At 48.3% G+C, this 20,758-nt stretch overlaps 1 protein-coding gene across 6 annotated transcripts in view; it reads left to right on the top strand.

The window, feature by feature from the left end:
- Rap1gap2 (RAP1 GTPase activating protein 2) overlaps positions 1–20,758 on the top strand; it is a 204,300-nt gene that overhangs the window by 160,163 nt on the left and 23,379 nt on the right. For all 6 annotated transcript variants that reach the window (XR_003845130.1, XR_003845129.1, XM_021211838.2 and 3 more), the window contains 8 exons: positions 785–863; positions 1,569–1,622; positions 4,222–4,305; positions 10,676–10,776; positions 12,472–12,601; positions 14,564–14,719; positions 18,883–18,954; positions 19,439–19,525. Coding sequence is in view for 4 of the 6 variants with exons in the window: in XM_021211838.2 (XP_021067497.1) it covers positions 785–863; positions 1,569–1,622; positions 4,222–4,305; positions 10,676–10,776; positions 12,472–12,601; positions 14,564–14,719; positions 18,883–18,954; positions 19,439–19,525 (763 nt within the window). In the remaining 2 variants the exon portion in view is untranslated. The remainder of the gene's footprint in view (positions 1–784; positions 864–1,568; positions 1,623–4,221; positions 4,306–10,675; positions 10,777–12,471; positions 12,602–14,563; positions 14,720–18,882; positions 18,955–19,438; positions 19,526–20,758) is intronic.

Below are 20,758 nucleotides of genomic sequence, written 5' to 3'. Positions count from 1 at the left end.
AAGAAGAAGAAGAAGAAGAAGAAGAAGAAGAAGAAGAAGAAGGTGGTGGTGGTGGCGGCGGCGGCGGCCAGCATTGTTTCGGAGCATAGATGTGGTGATCTAAATAAACAACCAATTAAATTCAGGAGAGTATTAAAAAATTTATACACCAGAAACACTCAGAGTTTCATCCATGGTACTAAAAGATGGCTTAACAGAGTTACAGCCCACAAGGTTAACGGATTAAAAAAATCATATGATGATCTAAGCAGATGTAGAAAGTGTTCCGTGAAATTCAGCGCTTTGATAATGTGCTAAATGAATCAGGGAACAGGCTAAATTTAGAGTCTTATGTTGAATCCCATTCTAAAGCAGATTCCATCCCGTTTATATTTTGAGTAAATCCAGATTTTCAAATATTAGATTATCTTTCATACAGGTTCATTTGCATGTTACAATCTAAATATATCTAGAAACTGAGCTCAGTCCACTGGGAGAATTAAAAACAAAACAAAACAAAAACCTTATAAACCAAAAAATAACGGTGGCCTTGCAAGCGGCTAATTGCATCAGCCATTTCCCCTGTGTGATCTTTAGGTGTCTACAACCCCTGGTGCACACAGGAAGGAGTTCATTTCCTCATCTTTAGTGTGGTATCTGTTTTCCCGAACTGGGACTCCTGGCTGGAGAGGCAGATCTGTTCCCAGGGAGATGGGAGCAAGGAGCCCTGTCTGGTGTGACCTCAGCCACTTCATCGACTGACTCTTTCATGGATGTTCCCCTTCTTACCCTTATCTGTACACAGGTCCAAACTGAAGACGGTGCATGAGAGAATCCCCTTGGCTGGACTGAGCAAGTTGCCCAGTGTCCCTCAGATTGCCAAGGTAAAAGCCAAAATTTAAAGGAAGGAAGGTGGCTTTCTCTATCCCCTTAGGGCAAGCTCTGGGGAGGGAGGGTAGGCTCTACTTTGGGAAGGCTACTTTGTCTTTGCCTAGATGGAGCGCGATGGCTCTTAGCAGTTGCCTTCATCTTCCCTCCCTGTCTCCAGCTCATTCTTGCATCTGAAGCTGCTTGGGGAACAACCTACTCCACCCGGGAGACAGGAGAAGTAGGAAGGCAGGGTTGGCCATAGCTAGTGCTTCAGAGGAGGCGGGTGGTGGCTAAGGAAGCCTTCACCGGGCTGGGCTGGGCTTCGGGTGATCCTGCCCTGCCATGAGTAAGGGACTGTCACGGGGCAGAGGCTCATGCCACTGCATGCATTACTGGGAACTTGGGAATGGAGTCAGCACAATGGAGTCAGAAGGGAGGCTGGCCCCCCACTCAGAATAGGAATGGGGGCAGGGTGACAGTTTCTTGGTATTATCTTCTAGTCAGAATAGAAATGTTTTTTAGGCTTCTTCATTTTGTGCCCTTTACTTTATCATGAGAGCCTAGAAAGGCTATTAGACTGTCCTGGGTCCACATTATTGAGCAACAGAATTTGAACCCTGTGTGCTTCGTCCTTCTGTGATGCTTTCTCTATGGGCAGAGGAGCCTGTGTGTGCTTTATAGACATGGTTCTTGACCTGTGTGTTTCTCTACCTTCTCAGGCTTTCTGTGATGATGCAGTGGGGCTGAAATTCAACCCAGTTTTGTACCCCAAGGTGAGTAGTTTGTGCCTGTGGGGCAGTTGTCCGCAGCTCTTTAGCTTGGCTTGGATCTGGGGGGAGTTCCTTGTATCATGGAGGCGTCATGTGGGGTCTCTATGATGGTCTCCTGTGTCTTCCTCATTTCTTTCTTATCCATCCACAAACTGGTACCCTGGGAACCGTACCCAGCCATTTCTGGGCTTCCAACCCCACTGAGTAGGTCCCTGGCCTGCTGTGAAGGTTGGTGGAAGAGGGTAGCAACTTTGAAGTTTCTGCCTCTCCCCAGATGTACTTCTCTGAGGCCAGTCTTGGGCTTGGGGATATTGTGTCTATTCCTGGGGAGCCAGTCACCCTGACACCTTGAAGGTATGTGGTACAGAACTCAGAAAGAAACCCATTAGGGAGTTAGAGGCTAAACCTTGGATCCCCATTGCCTATGTTACTACAGCTCTGAGGTCTCCTAAGCCTTGCTGGCCTTAGTTAATAAACCGGCTGTTCTCTGATATTGACCCTCCTATGGCTGGCCTGATCTTGACCCTGGTTCTAGTATGGGGATGAGCACAGGGAGAAGCAATAATAACAAAACAAACAACAAATGCAGTCCACAGCAATTACAGCATGACAGTGCTTAAATCACCCGCAGTGGAGAATTGCTTGAAATTGCCCATAGGAAAAGACCTTGAGTACTGACTGGTGCTTCATAAACTAGCAGAGGCACGGGAGGAAAACGGAAGCAGAGATGTGCTTCCACTATGGCTTGCACTGTGGCCAACACTGCTGCAGCTGGGGCCAGGTCTGTCCATCCTCAGGTCTCAGCTCTGACAACCAGGAAACGTGGAGATGAAATCACCCTCCTTCAACATTCAGAACACCCTTGACCACATCTTAAATTGCAGCGGCTGGGCACCACACTCTCGGAGTCATCTGTGTGTCTGGGGTGGGGGGTGAGCTGGTGGTGGAGCCCGTTGCTGCACAGAACATTTCTCTCAGATGACTCTTTGCAGTCATTTCGGCATCTTGTGGACACCAGCAAGGCGCTGCACGCCTGAGAATGATTTCTGTCGTTCAGGCTGACCTACCTTTGTAATCAAAGCTGAATTAGTGTATCAGCCAATAAAACCCTCTCGAAGGGGCCTAACTGAACTCAGGTTTGGCGGTCCTCATCACAATCATATCTATTGGAAGGCTCATTTATACCTGTGCCTTGCCTGGTGGTAACAGAAGAGCAACTGTATACTTCATGCTGTCTGCCTGATGTCTGGCTGTGATGTGAATCATGTGTGTGATATGTGTATGTGTATGTGTTTACACGTGCAGACTTTACAGTGTCCCTTGGAGGGTCTCCATGGCCCACTGCCTTTTCCCTGCAGGGCAGCTGTTCCCCCCCCCCCTTTTTAAGGTTTATTTATTTATTTCATGTATATGAGTACTCTGTAGCTCTTTTCAGACACACTAGAAGAGGGCATCAGATCCCATTACAGGTGGCTGTAAGCCACCATGTGGTTGCTGGGAATTGAACTCAGGACCTCTGGACGAGCAGTCAGTGCTCTTCACCACTGAGCCATCTCTCCAGCCCTGCTGCTTCCCTCTTTGACTCACCCAGGCAGCACTGGGAGAGCTGAGGAGCACGCCTTTCCTCAGGCAGCCGAGGCCTTTGCAGAGGTAAAGAGTAATGACGGCCTATCTGGGGCCACATATTCCAGCCAAGCCAAGTCAGGCTTCTTCCTCTAGCCTGGCACACAGGCAACCCCTTCTTTGTGCTGTAGAGGTTCCACCATAGCACTCAGGCAGCCTTCTTCTCTGCTGTGGCTTCAGCTCTGTCATAGATGGTAAGATAGTGACAGCTGCTGGGTGCTCGCCACTGTATTTGTGCCTGGTCTCCTTACATCTCTGAAAGTCCACATCTGCCTTTGACAGAGGAAGGAGCTGAGGCATAGAGAGAGGTTGGTTGCTCACTGAACACTACATAGTCCCAGCAGTGGGTTCAGAATTACACTTCAGTGTTTTCTGACCTCAGGTACCAGTTTCGTGAGGGAAAATGGAAGTATGGCTAGAAACTGTGACCAGGCTGTCTCTGTCTCTGTCTCTCTGTCTCTGTCTCTCCCTCTCCCTCTCTCCCTCTTCCTCCCTGCCTCTTTCCCTCCTTCCTTCTTTCCCTTTTAACAGCTCAGAGTGCATTCATTTTGTGGGCTGACCCCTGGGTAGGAACAGTGACTTGCTCAAACTTATATTTCTGAAAAGAGTTTGAATTAGAGCAGAGCCATCCTCACTGGCTGTTTTTGTGGGGATTTAGCTATTGTTGTTGTTGCTGTTGTTATTATTATTATTATCCAGCATAAATAGAATTGTGGGGTAGAGTGAACTCCTTATGCCTCAGCTGTGGCTGGTACATCTGTATGGTATCCGAATGGGAGGTCGGCCACTGCTGAGGAAGCTGAGGCGGGATAGGGTCTTGGAGCAGCATCCCGACACAGCCGAGCTCTTTGCCTTTCCTCCTCTGCGTGTGTGGTTGTCTCTTGTCTGGGCCCACTCTGCCGAAGCAGGCCTGCCTCTCCTGTCTTCCCTTGCTTCCCATTGACATCAATCTTGGTTTTTCCTTTCCATTTTTTTTTAGGCCTCCCAGATGATTGTGTCCTATGATGAGCATGATGTCAACAACACTTTCAAGTTTGGGGTCATTTATCAAAAAGCCAGGCAGGTAAGTACCATCGTTCACGTTGGTCATCGAAGCCTCTTGGTTGTGACTGCGTTACTTCCCCACCCCGAGTGCAGGAGTCCTGAGATAGATCCTTTTTTTTCTTTTCTTTTTTAAGGTATATTTCCTTTTTAATTCAGAGTATACATGTGTGTGTGTGCGTGTTTGAATGGAGTATGTGCACATGTGAGTGCATGTGCCCATGGGGCTCAGAAGAGGGAGTTGGATTCTAGGGAAATGGAGTTGTCACAGATGTGAGCCATCTGATGTGGGTGCTGGGAACTAAATTCAGGTCCTCTGGAACAGCAACCACAGAGTCATCTCTCCAGCCGCATCTCTCCCTTTTCAATGAAAACACTTAATGTATTTTTATTTTAGCTTAGCAGGCTAAACTAATCTTGATATCGTCATACCTATGTCATTCTATTTTGTTCTTTGTTTCTGTCCCGCTCTGCTCTCCTGGGCTTCAGCTGGTTCCCTTATCCCCCAGTCAGGCCTGCCTTCTGCTTTCTTGTTACACATCCTTCATTATCCACTCTGTTTCCCACCTCCATTGAGATCGCTTCTTCTTCCAAGACCATGAACACACAGATACATGAGTACACTCACATATATATGATCACAGACACACACACACACACACATACACATATGAGTACACACACATATATGATCATACATATATATGAGCACACACACATATATGAGTACACACACATCTATGAGTCTACACACACACATAATTTTATTTTATTTTTTAGTTTAGACAGGGTTTCACTATGCCTTGGCTGGCTTGAAACTTACTATATAGACCAGGCTGGCCTTGAACTCAGAGATCTGCCTACCTCTCCTTCTTGAGTGCTAGGATTAAAGGTGTGCACCAACTACCATGCCTGGCAGATACACGTAATTTCTTAAATTCAGGCACCACATCTGCAGCATTTGTCTTCCGGAGTCTGGATTATTTAGCATGTGATTTTCAGTTGCATCCATTTTCCTGCAAATGTCATAATTTCAGTTTTCTTTACCGCTGCATAAAATCCCATTGTATGATATTTACCCATTCATCTGTTGATAGACATCTAGGCTGGTTTCATTTCCTGGCTATTGTGAGCAGTGTGGTTATAGACGTGGGTGTGTGAGTATCTCTGCGGTTATTAAATGCTCTGAGTACAGTTGTCACGTTTAAAGCATGAGTTGGATTGGAGGGAGCTGAATGTTCAAGGGAGGCAACTTTGCAAACAGGCCTAGGAGTTTTGTAGATGGTGGTTAATTCTACACAGTAAAGCCTAGTGCTTCCTCACTCCTTCATCTTTTATTTATCTGTGAGCTATCAACCACAAGAAGACTCAAACAAGAGAGAGGGAATAAATGGGTTAGCCTAAGCTACTCTCTTCCCACCTTCTCCCAGCGGGACATGAGCATCTCCTCCTCATTCAGTGGGGTGCTGGCAGGTTGAAGTCAGCCATGCTGGAGATGTTTACATCATGGAGATTAGAAGCGACAAGCTTCCTTTGCTCCCTTACAAAGTCAGTTGTGACAACCAGTTAAGGATGAAAGTTTCACCTGCACCCCACTGCTGCCCATCTCTGTCTCTCGTAGCAGCACCTCACGTGCTTCTTTGGAGTTATTTGGTTAAAATCATCTTTCTTAAAGTGGGATTCTATGACATGCAATCTAGTGAAGTGTTTTTGAGCAAAATCTTGTGTGTGGGTGACTTGCAGAGAAGCATTCTAAACAGGCAGAGACCTGTTTGTACCTTGGTTGAACTTGGTGGTTTTCATATTTGGCCACAAACTTTCCATCTCCCCTCTCTGTTTTCGACAATGAGCATTTACTAACATCCCAAGCAGGATGGCCAACCGAACGTACCACTGCTTCCTCATTTGGTTCTGTGAGCAGATTCCATCCTCATTTCCTCTTTGTATTCAAGTGTCCAGGCTCTGCTAATGGCAGGTCATTGCAGTCCTGTGGGGTTTTTACGTGGCCATCTCTTTCTTGGTTAGCTGGTTTCTTTGTCTGAAGCTATCAGACCACAAAAGACACAGGTCTGCTTCAAAGCACTAATTGGGTGAAGAGTTTCAGAGCCGAAAGGCTGGCGTGGATGCATCTCACAATTTAAGGGAGACGATTCAGGCTGCCGCGGTAATGATTTCTACAAATTAACATCTTTATTTCATACATCTCAGTTACTGTAACCCCTGTAATTAAAGTTCTTTGCTTGTGAAATTTACCAAAACATATCTTACAAGGTGATTACAATCCAGTGTTTCAGCAAACGTTATAATTATTGAATATTAACCATCCACCTCTGATAAGGAGCTTGTGTATTGTTTGTGTGCCCATGCTTTGCTGCTGTAGGGGAGAAGCCAGGAAGACAACATACTTAAAAAAAAAAAATGCCAGGCAGCTTGTCACTTTGCAAACCTACAGCTGGGGGATGTTTAATATGAACATTTGTTGCATAAAAGCTCTACCCTGGTCTCACCTAAAGTGTCCTGTTTGTCATGGACTGTGCTAAGCACCGTGGGTGATACAGTGATGACCAAGGCCTCCTTCCTGAGCGAATGGTCAAGCTCAAGGGCTGTACATAAACAAAGACAATAATACTAGCCATGCTGGGTGTGAATCCTGGGAGAGCTGTGCCAGCCCCAGAAGGCATACTAGATTGTCTCCTAGTGGAGATGTAGCTTGCCTGGAAGCAGCTGCTCTCCCTACACAGCCTGGAGTGACCACGCCTTTCTGGCATGTTGAAGGTCAGGATTGGTAATCTCAGTAAACTGCAGGGTAGTGGACTCTTCAGACTATGAGGCTTGGGGGCTCTGCCACAACCACTCCACTTGGCTTGCAGAAGCAGCCACTCACACATATGTAAAGAGTTGGGCTGGTTGTGTGCTAACAAAACTTTATCTAGGAAGAGAGGAAGCAGGCTAGTCTTGGCTCCCGGCTAGTGTTAGCTGCCTCCCTCCTGTTGAACAGCAGTGTTCACGTGCTTACAGACCTCACTCATGCACTTACAGACCTCACTCACGCACTTACAGACCTCACTCATACACTCACAGACCTCACTCATACACTCACAGACCTCACTCAGGCACTTACAGACTTCACTCACACACTCACAGAACTCACTCAACAAACTCACAGACCTCATTCAGGTACTTATAGACCTCACTCATACACTTACAGACCTCACTCATGCACTTACAGACCTCACTCACGTACTTAGAGACCTCACTCAATACTTATAGACCTCACTCACACACTCACAGACCTCACTCAATACTCACAGACCTCACTCACGCACTTAGAGACCTCACTCACACACTTACAGACCTCACTCTGGCTCTGTGCCACAGGCTTTACTCTGCTGACCTGTTAACTCCCATTTTCCTAAACACATTTTAAAATGTAAGTGTATTCATTTACTTGTTTATTTTTGTGGTGCTGGGGATCAAACCCAGAGAGTTTTACATGTGCTAGGCAAGTGTTTTACCATGTTCCAAGCTCCTCGGGGCTTTTATTTTGAAAGGAAATTCTAGAATGCTAATCTATCTAGAAAGCCATTGTCACTGTCCCTTGTTAGGAAATGAAGACAGTTTGTGTGTGTGTGTATGTGTGTGTGTGTGTGACAACTACAATTGCTGACATAATCTAAATATTACTCTTGTTTCCCCAATTCACATGGACCTGTCTGTGTGTCTGTCTGTCTACCTATCATCCATCCATCCATCCATCCATCCATCTATAATCTATCTGTCTATCTATCTATCTATCTATCTATCTATCTATCTATCTATCTATCTATCTATCTATCTATCTATCATCCCTTGGCTATATGCATTCAGAAATCAGAGGATGACTTACAGAAGTCAGTTCTCTATATACTATGTGGGTCTAGGAGTTAAATTTAGGTCTTCAGGGTTGGCAGCAAGTGCCCTGACCTGCTGAGCCACTGTGCAGGCCCCTTACATGGCTCTATTTGTATGTGGTGTGTGTGTCATGGATATTGTATGTGTTTGTGTGTATGTTGTTCTATGTTGTTTTATCCATGTGTAGGTTCCATGGTAGTCTCACTCCAAGGCCTCCTACATTTATAGTCACACCTGTCTTCTGCTCTCCCACCTCTGCTCTTCCCTCCAGTTCCTAACTGTTGGCAACCATTTATTTGTTCTCCGTTTTTATCTTACACTGTGATAGCACTGCACCAATATGGCATACCGTATCAACTTTTTAGTTAAAAACCTTTGGGGCTGTTCTGCTCAGCAGATTATCCAACTTCTCAAGTGTGTCATGACTTTCTTTTTTTCTTGTCCCTCTCCCTCTGTTCCTTCTTTCTTTCCCCTTCCCTGTTTATTTCCTCTCTCCTTCCATTATTTTGAGATAGAGTCTCACTGTGTATCCCAGGCTAGCCCTGAACTTGGTGCCTTCCCTAGTGCTAGGATTGCAGGTGTGTGTCACCATGCCTGGCTTAGGCACTGTTTTGATTGCTGAGTAGTAGTTCATGGTCTGGCTGCACACACTCTGTTTAGCTATCCATTCACTAAGACATTAGTCAGGGTTGTTTCCAGCTTTGGGGAATTACGACTAGAGCCACTGTAAACACTGTTGTGTAGGCTTTGGGTTTTTGGAACTATGGTTTCATTTCTCTGGCATAATGGCCTAGCAGTATAAATTCTGGTCGCATGGTAAATTGCATGTGTAGCTGCCAGATCGTTTTCTGAAGTGATTGTCTTCCCATCAGTGTGTGGGCGATCCAGCTTTCCTGCATCCAAGCCAGATTCAGTGCTGCTGGCTTTGAGTTTAGCCCTCTTCGTGGTATACCACGTCCTTGTCCAGTCTGCATTTCCCTGCCACCTAATGATGCTGAGCACCTTCCCGTGTTCTTGGTTGTCATCTGTGTGTCCACTTGGGTGAAATGTCTGCCTATGTCTTTTGACCATTTCCAAATAGTAATTTTTTCATACTGCTAAGCTTTTATTATAGCCTTACTGACCTATAATTCTTTTTTTTTTGTTTTTTATTTTTTTTTGTTTTTGTTTTTTTGAGACAAGGTTTCTCTGTATAGCTCTGGCTGTCCTGGAACTCACTTTGTAGACCAGGCTGGCCTTGAACTCAGAAATCTGCCTGTCTCTGCCTCCTAAGTGCTGGGATTAAAGGTGTGCACCACCACTACCCGGCTCTGACCTATAATTCTTAACACTGTGCAGTTTACAGCAGTAAGAATTATGTCCACAGGTGGTCACAGTGCCACAGCAATAATGATCTAATTGCATGGTGTGCTCACTGCTCTTCAAAGAAACCCTACACCCATGGACAGTCTCTCCTCTGTTCTATTTCCTTCAGTTCCTAGAAGATACCAAATTCAAGGCCAAATAGTCTGCTTACTGGTTCTCTGGATTTGTCTAATATTTTTCCACTTGTAGTGTGTGACATTTTTGACTGGTTTCTTTCACTTAGACAAATGATTTCAGGGTTCATCTATGTTGTAACATGTATCTCCCCCTTATTGATGGTCAAATCATGTTCCATTGAATAGCTATACCACATTTTAAAAAAATCTGTTCATTGGCTGACAGATATCTGAGTTGTTTCCACCTGTGGGTTATGTACAGCACTGCTCTTGATATTCATGAACACTTTTTTTTTTTTTTTTAAATGTCTGTACGCTTTGATGCCTCTTGGGTATGTACCTGGGGTGGAATTGCTCAGTGGTTAGCCTTTTGGTGAACTATCACTAACAGACTTTTGACAGTTATCTTCCCTGTTCACATTCTTGTCAAGGAGCCGTGGACACGGGTCCTGAGTTCTCTGTAACTTCACTCACACACACTTGGTCTTGTCGTCAGACCCATCCTAGTGGCTGTGAAGTGGAGTCTTATTGTAGTTTTGATTAATATACACTTTTTGTTTGAGACAGGGTCTCACTGCTTAGTCCCAGCCACCCTAGTATTTGCTTTGTAGACTCAACTGGCCTTGAATTCACAGAGCTCTGCCTACCTCTGCCTTCTGAGTGCAGGGATTAAAGAAGCGTGCTACCAGCTGAGCCCTACTTTAGAGTTGTGAGAGTTCTTTCTGGAGCCTCTTTGGAAGCCCGTGACTGGGTCTTCACTTTGGGTCATGATTTTGGTGTCAAGACTAAGAGCTCTTTGCTCTGACCTCTGCTGAACTCCAAGGCTTCCTTACTCAGGGCCAGCACCCAGCCCTTCAGAGTCCTCCTCCATTAACCCATCCTCTACCTTAGGACAGCTATGGCAAATGTACTGCACAAGAAGAAGGAAAGGAGAAAGGGACCTGGGATGTGGACAACCCATCCACTCCACACTCAGCTTGCTTCTTCTCATTCCTTCCCTGGCCCCTGTGTTTCTTCCAGACCCTGGAGGAGGAGCTATTTGGGAATAATGAGGAGAGCCCAGCTTTCAAGGAGTTTTTGGATCTCCTGGGGGACACCATCACACTGCAGGATTTCAAAGGGTGAGTTCTGTCAGCGGCCCACAGCATATACGGTTGAGGGCCTTGGTGGAGGTGAGGGGGCAGCTCTGTCCTGGGGGAACTCTGGGACATTTCCATCCTCTGATCCCTTGTTCATATGCCTGCCTGAATTCCTGAAGACTCAGTGGTCCTAGGAATAACCCAGAGTGACAGGTTGGCTGAAAGGCAGTGGTCTCAGCAGCGTGACGGGCTCGCTCCTGCTGCGATCTGCCTTTCTCATTACACGAATCCACCTTCTCTTCCACTCACCTGGCAGGCAGAAGAGAACCCTGGGCCGTTTGGAAGGAAACAACCCGATTTGGACAGGGCTCAAAGAACAGATAATTAAGACTTCACACAAACATAATAACCCTCTTGGCAGAAATCCACGCAACAGTGTATGGTCCTTTAAATGGACAGAAAGCTAGAATATGGGGACTATTGTTTGGAAGTCTCTGGTTTTGAGTTTCCTAAGAAAAGGCAACATTTTGGAATATTTCAGACCCATCCAACAGAGTAGCTGGCATATGGCTGAGAGTCCTAAGACAACCCCTACCCAGGAGCCAAAACAAGCACCTAACATCTTGTGTAAAAACACTTAGTCCAGTTGCAGTAGGCGTTCAAATAATTACTGTCTTCCTTAGCTTCCTTCTCCCTTTTTCTCTACCTCTTTGCTCCGTGTTCTCCGTATTTTGAAGTCACTACTGTTGCTGGAGTCAGTCCACACCAGGGTTAGAATCCCACCTCTGCCACAAGCCCTGAGATGTCGTCGGGCCAGCGACTTTACCTGGAGAAGATCCCGGTTCCTTATCTATAAAAAAAGGGAGATAAATATGACACTATAGCACCTCCAAGGTCACAGGGAATTAAAACAGATAGTGCAGACAAAGCAGGTTTGGAAGCCGAGTGCCTGGCAGTGTCCTTTTGGCCCTTTGGGTCTGAGGTGCGTCTGGTTTGGTTTCCCCCCACCCTGCTCCCAGTAGCTGAAGACTGGTTCCAGGCTGGCAGCCACGTCTCTGTGAAGGGGGAAGGGCTTCACAGTTCCTCCCTGCTTTTCCTTCCTGCCTGGGATGATACAAGTACGGAGGGGTTTGGTCTCTACAGGAGCTGGCTGCTTAAAGCTAGTCATCTATCCCTTCTTCTGCACATCTCCCAGTCTTCTGTGGGTTCACCCACATCCAGTGGAGGGACTCGCTGCCCTGACTCTTTGACCGATGACTTGGACAGAACAAAGGCTCAGCCTTGGGAGCTTTGGGAAGCGAGGCCAAGCGTTTATGTGGGGTTCTGAATGGACGGTTATCCCACTTGAACGACCCCATGGAGGATGCATAACAAAGACTTGAAGTCAAGGCTCTGTTTCTTGTCTTAATGAACTAGTTAGTTAATTTGGTTGTGTTGTAAGACATAGTCTTACTCTATAGCCCAGACTGACCTCAAACTCAGGATCATCTTGTTTTGATCTCCAAAGTGCTAGGCTTCCTAACATGTGGCCACCAGGCTGGACTTTGTCTTTCATATGGGTGACAGATGGTAGAACACTGTGCTAGGCCGTTCAGAAGAAAAGATCTCCACACCTCCCTATCTTATACCCTTGTTGGCCCTCAGCTTATGTCTTCTCACCCACCTATCTGCTATACATCCATAGTGTCACCGAGATGCCACCCCACCTCACTCCTCTCCTGCTCTGTTTTATGTCAGTTTCCGAGGAGGCCTGGATGTGACCCACGGACAGACAGGAGTGGAGTCGGTGTACACCACTTTCCGGGACCGGGAGATCATGTTTCACGTCTCTACGAAGCTGCCCTTCACGGATGGCGACACCCAGCAGGTAACCAGCACAGGAAGGCAGGGCCAAGCTGCAGGTCCCTCCCATTTGTCAGATACGGGACACCACACCCTGTTAAAACACTTCCTCGAGGCTCAGTGGGACAGTACTTGTCTAGCAGGCAGGAGGCCCTGGGCTCTCTCTCTAGCATCAACAACAAGAACTTCCCCTGGGAAGTCAATGCAGGGTCAAACTGGAGGGCAAAGCAAACAAGGTTGGTAAGGCTGCATAGCAGATCTGCAGATGGGAGCTGGAAGCCGGTAGAGCAAGCCGAGTGTTTGACTCTCAGCAAGCCAGTGGCTTCAGAATGTGGCTTCTGAGTAACGTCTGTGTCACTGCTGTGACATTCTCCCTTTTTCTGACATTTTCGAACAGTGGGCCCCTGAGATCCACACCTGGCATGTGCCTGCTTCTTGTGGAACCTCTGGCCCCTATCCTGGCCCCTCAGCCCTTCCTTCATCTTTGCTGTCCTATGAACGTGAAGCTTGCATGAGAAGCCTTTCAGCCTCATTGCCTGTCCCTAACCTGGAAACTCTGTGAGACCTGTGGTTTCTCCAGGCTTGCTGCTTTGAGCTGCACATCCCTGGGGCAGGTCTGGCTTTGGCAGCTGACCCTGATTGTTGTGACAGCAGTGACCCTATCCTGCTTCTTTCCTCCTTCCCATCTCAGGGAACACGGGAGGGTCTCCTCCAAACTCTGACCTGTTTGTTTCTGCCTAGGAGCAGAGATGCAAAATCATAAACACTGTTCATGGCTCCTTGGGAGTAAAAGAAATTGGCAAGTGAAATATGATTTGGCTCCCAAATAACTGGATGTTCCAGAAACAAATGGCTGTGATATTTGTTGTGTAGCCAAAGTGGGTTTTCCCTGGTGGTTTCATCTTTGGTCCCTGTTTTATTTATTTATTTATTTATTTATTTATTTATTTATTTATTTATTGCAGTCCCTCTCACCTACTGCCCTAGGCTTCTTACCTCAGGATCATTTCACCCTGGCATATGCTATAGAGCTTGACTCTTGGCAGGGACCAAATTAATGATAGTTCTTTCATTCTTTTTAAGAAATGGGAACTCAGGTGTGTGTGTGCTCGAGCGCACGCTTGTATGTAACAAGTGAGGTCATTTGCATAAAAGCCTCCAGTACTGAGTTCAGAGATTAATAGATACCCTGTAAACGAGGAAATCAATTAGAAAGGGCTGAGCACAAGTCCTGCTTTCAGGATGCATTTAATAAAGGGCCAGCTACACAGGCAGGACCTGGCGTACAGGAAGACCTTGACATTGGTAGTCATCTGTATGAATAGCAGTTCACGCTTCCTGGCACACAGTAGGGGCTTATAACCTAGCTCTCATGGCAAAGCGCCCATCGGTTCTCCCCTAGCCTGCTGACCTGTGCTGCTCTCTGTCCTCACCTCTGGTGAAATGATCTGCCTCCTCTGTGTACATCTCCTGAGCACCCCGCCTGTGTTCTTCAGCACAGCCTTTGTGGGTAACTGTCGAGCCCTCTGCTGTGCTGCCACTGCTCTCTGCTCCTAAAGCTGTCACCTGCCAGGGAGCAGCTGACGTAGCCATGGCTGACAGACTGCTTAGTGTTTTTTTTTTTTTTTTTTTTTAAAAGGTGGCTTCTCCTGTGGTTACCTTTCTTCTGGATCAATTATGGCTCTCTCAGGGACAGACCTGGCCTCATAGTCCTCCATTCTCTCCAGGGTCCTGAGTCCAGGCTCTGTATGCTGTTGTTTATAGCACTCAGGCCAGCTGTTACCTAACAACATGGCTGTCTTTCTTTCTTTTCCTCTTCCCACGGACTGAGCGAAACAGCTCCCCAAAGAGTTGGCCTCAGAATTCAGGGTTTATGGACGGTGGGATAAAGAGGAATTTGCTGTTGAGCTCTCTCCTGTTTTGGGGGTGGCCCTAACTCTTGTAAGTAGGAGGTATTTTCTGTACCAATGAGGTACTTTCTGTTTAGCTGCAGAGAAAGCGGCATATTGGGAATGATATCGTGGCCATCATCTTTCAAGAAGAAAATACACCGTTTGTCCCAGATATGATTGCGTCAAACTTCTTACATGCCTACATTGTTGTTCAGGCTGAGAGCCCCGGCACAGAGACCCCATCCTACAAGGTAAGGAAGAAGCCTCCGTCGGGGGTAGTCATGGGCTCATGTACATCCCTAGGGTTGGAGGGCTCAGTGACAGCAAGAGACACCAGTTCATACCAGTATTGCAGTCCCCATGGTTGGGCCAGCTTCTGGGATTTGGAGCCTGGCTCTGGGTGGAAAGCACCCTCTGAGGTCTCCATCTGCTGCTGCTAGCTCTTCAGCTTCTCACACAACAGTGAAGAAGCCCTGAGCGCTGGCCACTGTGATAGCATTAGCTAGAGTAAGTCTAAGGAGGAGGAGGGGAGGAGAAGGGGGGAAGGGGAAGGGGAGGATGGGAGGAGGGAGGGAGGATGCGTAGAGGAGGGAGGGAGGAGGGGTAGGATGGGAGGAGGAGGGGAGAGGAAGGGAGGAGAGAGAGGGGAGAGGGGAGGAGGATGGGAGGAGGAGGAGGGGGAGGATGAGAGGAATAGGGAGGAGGGGAGGAAGAGGGGAGAGAGGGAAGAGAGATAGGAGAGAGAGGGGGGAGGATGGGAGGAGGAGAGGGGGAGGAGAGGTGCAGAGAATGGCCAGGAAAGGGGAGATGAAGACAAGAGAGGATGAAGGCTAGAGAGGCCTCACAGACCCTAGTCTCTGCATCTGGATGATGTGGACAAACAAACGAATTTAATTGGAAGGTTTCGGTGAGAATGCAAGACCTGGGTGAGACTCATGACTGGGGACTTTTCTTTTCTTTCTAAGATACATGAAAGCTAAAAATGTTATCCTGGTCACTGCTGGTGACACATGTCTGTAATCCTCAAATCCTGGCAGATGTGAGGGCGGGGGCAGGGGATCAAGAGTTCCAAGCTAGCCTGGCCTACACAGTGAGACCCTGTTAAAAATAAATAAATAAAAAGAGGTTGAGGAGGGTGTGAGAGATGAGGGAGATTAAAGGAAGTTCGATTTAGTCAGTGAACACTGCATGCAAGTGTGGAAATAGTACACTAAACTCCATTAATATGTATAATTAGTTTGTGCTCATTTAAAAAAGCCAAAAAAGAAAGGAGCCACTTGCTGTAATGGGAGGAGGTGTGTGGAACCCCAGCCCTCAGCATCAGATAGAGACAGGACACACTCCTTTGTCCTCTTCACTGGCTGCTTCTTCACCTCCCTTCTTTCTCCTAACCCCCAGGGCAGGCAGCACATCTCTGTGGTCCATTGGTTTGAGGGGCCCGGGACCCATAGGAGATAGGCTGAGCCGGGGATTTTAGGGTAGGACTAGGTAGTCTCCAAGCCCGAAGAGATCTTGTGAGTAAAACCAAGTGCTGGTTTCTGTTTGTTTGTTTCCTGGGAAGAGAGACCAGAGTTCAGTTCCCACAGGGTTCCCTGCATCCCAGAACACTGGGTACCAGCATCTTAAGACCCCTTCCTACTACTGAGGCAGGTTTGAATTTGTGAAGGTGCCTGTGTCTTCTAAGATGCTCCCCAGAGCATCCCTCCCCCCAGGCACTGTGGGTGATGCATAAACTGTGAGGAGAACTGGGTTAGATCCCTCAGGGCCCCTGGCTGACACTGGCCCTTAGCTGAACCTTGAAGTAGGAGAACCAACAATGAAAAAGGAGAGTAAAGGCGGGGGGGGGGACCCCAGAAGACAGAATGACAGAGCAGCCTGGGCTCTCTGCTTCTGTCTCTTTGTTGATGTGTGATTGCAAGTCAGTTCTTTCCCTCTCTGGGCCTCTGTCCCTATCTTTGCAAAACAGGAAATCTGGATTCGAAAACCTTAGGGTCCTTCTAGCTCTGGCTACCTATGGGAGCAGAGACAGGCAGGATGGGGTATGGGCTGCCAGACGGTTTGGGGAACTCTGTATTGAAGGTGCCCTTTTGTACATGTAGGTTGACGGGGAAAGTAAAGACAAAAAAAAAAACCTGGGTGATTGATGGTGGCTCCTGCTCTGGGCCAGGCTTTGCAGGAGTCAGTTTTCTCCTTTCACAATGTGGCTCCTAGGGATTGAACCCAGGTTGTTAGGTTTGGCGGCAAGCGTCTTCTACCCATAGAGCAAGCCCCTTTTCTAGCCCCTTGGATAGTCTTCTTGAAGCCTAACAAGGCCCATTAGTCAGCTCATAGGGAAGAGATTGAAGCTGATTGATACTGAGGGCACTTAGAGCTGAGGCCACAGAGCCAGGGAGCTGGGAGCTGGAAGTCTTCCCAGGAGCCTCTGGGGCAGGTGAGAAACCGGCCCCCGTGGGTGTGCATGCAGTGTGGCTGGAATCAGATCACTTCTCAGGTAGGACTATCTCGTTCCCATCACTCTAGATTGGAAAGAGATTCCAGCTCAGCAATCAATAGGATTCCCCCATCCCTCCCCGCAGGGGCCAGTCTACCTCACTCCTGGAGTTCTGCCAAGGTTTCAAGAATTGTCGTGAAGCAGGCGGCTAGGGAGGGCCTTCCCTTGCCTATCATGGCTCCCTCTGAACAGCCCTGCCAGTCTTCTGGGTGGCAGGCCATCCCTGGGCACGGGGGCTTTGTTGGGTCTCCAGCCTTCCCTCTCTGAGCTCCCCTGGGCATCTGGTTGTAAGCTGAGAGGAAGGGATGGCTAAGGCTTAGCTGCCTGGGGAGACCGAGGTCAGAGGAGGAGCTAGGATATGGATGGGAAGTGGATGGACGTTACCAGAAAGGACTTGGGCCCTGCCCTGCTGACCTGTGGATCTAAGACACTTACCCTGTCAGAATAGACTACTTTAATGCAGGCCTGAGAAGGAGGGGCCAGGCCAGGGAAACAGCTGGGCCTGCAGGCATCTGTGCTTTGTCCCAAGTGTCCCAGATACCCACAGTGGGCAGCCAGATTCTTGTTCTGAGATGGAATTCTAGACTTGGGCCACCAGTGCATGGTTGTTGGCTGGGGGCGAGGTGGGGTGGGGCTGTGTCTAGCAGCTGGGGCTCAGCCAGAAATCTTGTCAGTGAACACAAACCATTTCTTGAGACTCTGAGTACCTCCGTTTAGGCCATGTAAATGGCCTTGAGCTTGCGGAAAGAAGGCCCCATTGACCGAGGCTCTGCTGCTCCCCGCTGGACCTGGCAGGGCCCCAGGCTGCCTGCTCACCCAGTCTGGCAGACTCTTGCATCTGCCCTACTTCACAGGACAGAGTGGGTGGCAGCCTGCCAGGGCCTTCACGTCAGCCACTGCTAGCAAAGGGGTGACAGCAGGTGAAACCTAGGTACTTGGACGAGAGAGGAGGTGAGGATTGGAAGCCACCTGCTGCAGGACCACCCTTGTGCCGGAGTCTCTGGATGGTCTTACAGTCCAGCCTCAGCATCTGGCCAGAGCCTGGATGTCCCCCATCCTCATTCCCAGCCAATGCCCTTGGTATCTCTGTGCCCAAGCCTCAGCCAGAATGACTGGCTCCATATGTAGAGCCAGGCTTCAGACCTGGGTCACTGCCTGTGTCAACTTGCAAAGAGTCTCAAGCTCTCCTTGCAACCAGTATTTACTTGTTTCTTCAAAAACTTAATTTGTTGTTGTTGATTTTGTTGCTGGTGGTGGTGGTGGTGGTGGTGTGTGTATATGTGTATGTGTGTGTATGAGCGTGCATGTGCACATGTGTACTTGTTATGTTGGGAGGGGGGGACACAGACACACAGGTATTAAGGGCAGAGACCATCTGGGGACTTATCAAGCTTGTGTGTCAGTTTTGTTTTTAAATCTGTGGAGCCATTTCTGTGGTCCAGTAGTTACCTTTTAAACACTCTAAGTGAGTTTGATTTATGGCCAGGTTAATTGAGCATCAGAGCTGGGTTGGAGCAGTCTGGATGCTCCGTGCCCCTTTCTCTGGCTTTGGGGGTGCTTGTTCATTGTCTTAGCCATCTGTTTCCCCATCAGTAAAATGAGCAGTCGTTCTCAGTTGCCTTCTCTGGGATGGACGCTGTAATGGGGTAGAGAGACAAACCCCCTGGCCACCACCTGCACTGTCTGTTCTTAGGGTCCCAGTGGCTCCCCAGCCCAGAGCATCGTCTGACCAACTTGCTTCTGGTCCCTGGGAAGGCAGAGGGAAGGATGCAGGACTCCACCCCATCCAACCCACTAGAGGAGCATCATATGGGGCTCACATAGACATTCTGTGTTCTGGGAGGGAGGGAAGGGGTAGGCTGGTCTGCTGCAAGGTGTGGGACTCCTAGTCTGTCTTAGCCCACGTGAAATTGTTTCATTCAGGTATCAGTCACTGCTAGGGAAGATGTGCCTGCCTTTGGCCCCCCTCTGCCAAGCCCGCCTGTTTTCCAGAAGGTAAGAACCTGTTCTTTTATACTCGTCACATCCAAGACCCCGGATCTCTCTGCACCCGGGTGTCAGTAGTTGGAATGGGCTTGAGTGTAGTCTGGGAGCATTGTGGGGAGATCCTGTTATAGCTTTGGGGGTATCTCTTTTCTGGATATTTCCCCACCTCACCCTTTGAGGTCAGTGAGGCCCTTGTTGGGAGTTTGATGCTGGGGTTGCCTTCCTGTTTGTAGAAGGGCTTTTATACCAGACCCAGGAGCCAGCCTCAAGCCTTGCCTCCAGTGACCAAGGTGCCCTATGAAGGGTGGGTTTCCCAGCACTGGGGAAGCTGGCTTTCAAGCTGGTACATTAGCAGGCAGGCCTGGCCTTGGCTGGAAATGACCAGATATGAGGGGGCTAAGGCAGGGGTTCTCCTGCCTTTTTGTCACGGTGGTTGGAGGCGTTTGATTGACAGCAGAGGCCAGGAGAGTTCTGAGCCTTTCGCCTGTTTCAGGGCGCAGAATTCCGGGAGTTTCTGCTCACCAAGCTCACGAACGCAGAGAATGCTTGCTGCAAGTCGGACAAGTTCGCCAAGCTGGAGGTGAGAGGGCCACACTGAAAGTCTCCTCTGGGCTTGTTTGCTTCATCCTAAGCTCTCAGCTCTCTGTTGCTTTGGGAACTTTTTTTTTTCCTTGGTAGAAACTCATCTAGACTCAAGGTCTCACCTGGCAATCACTAGTTTGTTTGTTTGTTTGTTTGTTTATCTGAACATGTAGTATGTCCAGGTCTTGCTCTGTTACCAAGGATAAGTGAGACATCACTTCTGCACTATGTAGTGCCCATGCTGGTAGAGGGGCCTTTGCAGAAGAGAAGCTAAGATTTATAATACAGTGTACTTACTGTATATACTATGGGCCATGATGGAGCCAGTGGGTAGTGACTGCTTCTGCTAGGGATGTGTTCAGGGACAGCTTCCTGGAGGAGGTTGCTTTTGAGCTGATGAATCTTGACGTCTGATGAAGCTTTTGCATGAAGAGAGTCTGGAAAGTCATTCAAGACTCAGGGCACAGTCAAAGGCCCAACAGGATCAGACATTGTTGGGTGGGGGTGTGGCCAGATGACAGCCTCCTGTGGCTGGAAGACTGGACTGCAGATGGTGGCTGCACTGAATGGAGCAGGTCTGTGGCTTGCAAGTGGTAGGCGCTATGAAGTTTTTAAACAGTGTTTGATTCGAATGTTAGAGACATCATTAGCTAGCAGGCATTAGAGGAGGAGGAGGAGAGGTTGAAGGGGAGGTAGAACAGGAACTGGCCAGTTAGAAATGATTAAAGTCTAAGAGGCTCAACAGAAATGAACCCTTCACAGGAGGCCCTGGACTAAACTGCAGGTAGGCGTGTCCAACCAGAGGCCTGTAAGCCACATGTGCCTCAGGGTAGCCATGAGTGTGGTCCAAGCAAAAATCATAGACCAGTAGGTATAAAACATTATGAACTTTCCCCCTGGTAACTTGCCTGTGAAGTTCTTATAGATTGGCATTGTGTCACAATGTCAGAAGGTTGGACATTTCTCTAAGGTCAGGGCTGGGAAGACATGATAGACTCCTAGAAATAAGGGCAGGGAAAGCAGAATTGTGGGGTGACTCATTCTTTCAGATCAGGCTCGGCGGTGGCATGGGGACAGTTGGGAGAGGCACTTTGTTAGGACCGTGGCCTGCAGAAAGGGCTTGTCCAGTCTGTTGTGTCTGGAGCCCCCCCCCCCCCCCCCCGGAGGTTGCATGCATGTCCCTGGTTGGTGTCTGGCTGTTACAGAGCCGTGGGCAGAAGGGTTGTGTGTA

The sequence above is a fragment of the Mus pahari genome, chromosome 14, assembly GCF_900095145.1.
Source record: "Mus pahari chromosome 14, PAHARI_EIJ_v1.1, whole genome shotgun sequence".
In the NCBI taxonomy this organism is placed as follows: Eukaryota; Metazoa; Chordata; class Mammalia; order Rodentia; family Muridae; genus Mus; species Mus pahari.
Note: the sequence above shows the minus strand (reverse complement) of the source record. Positions and strands in the feature narration are given on the sequence as shown.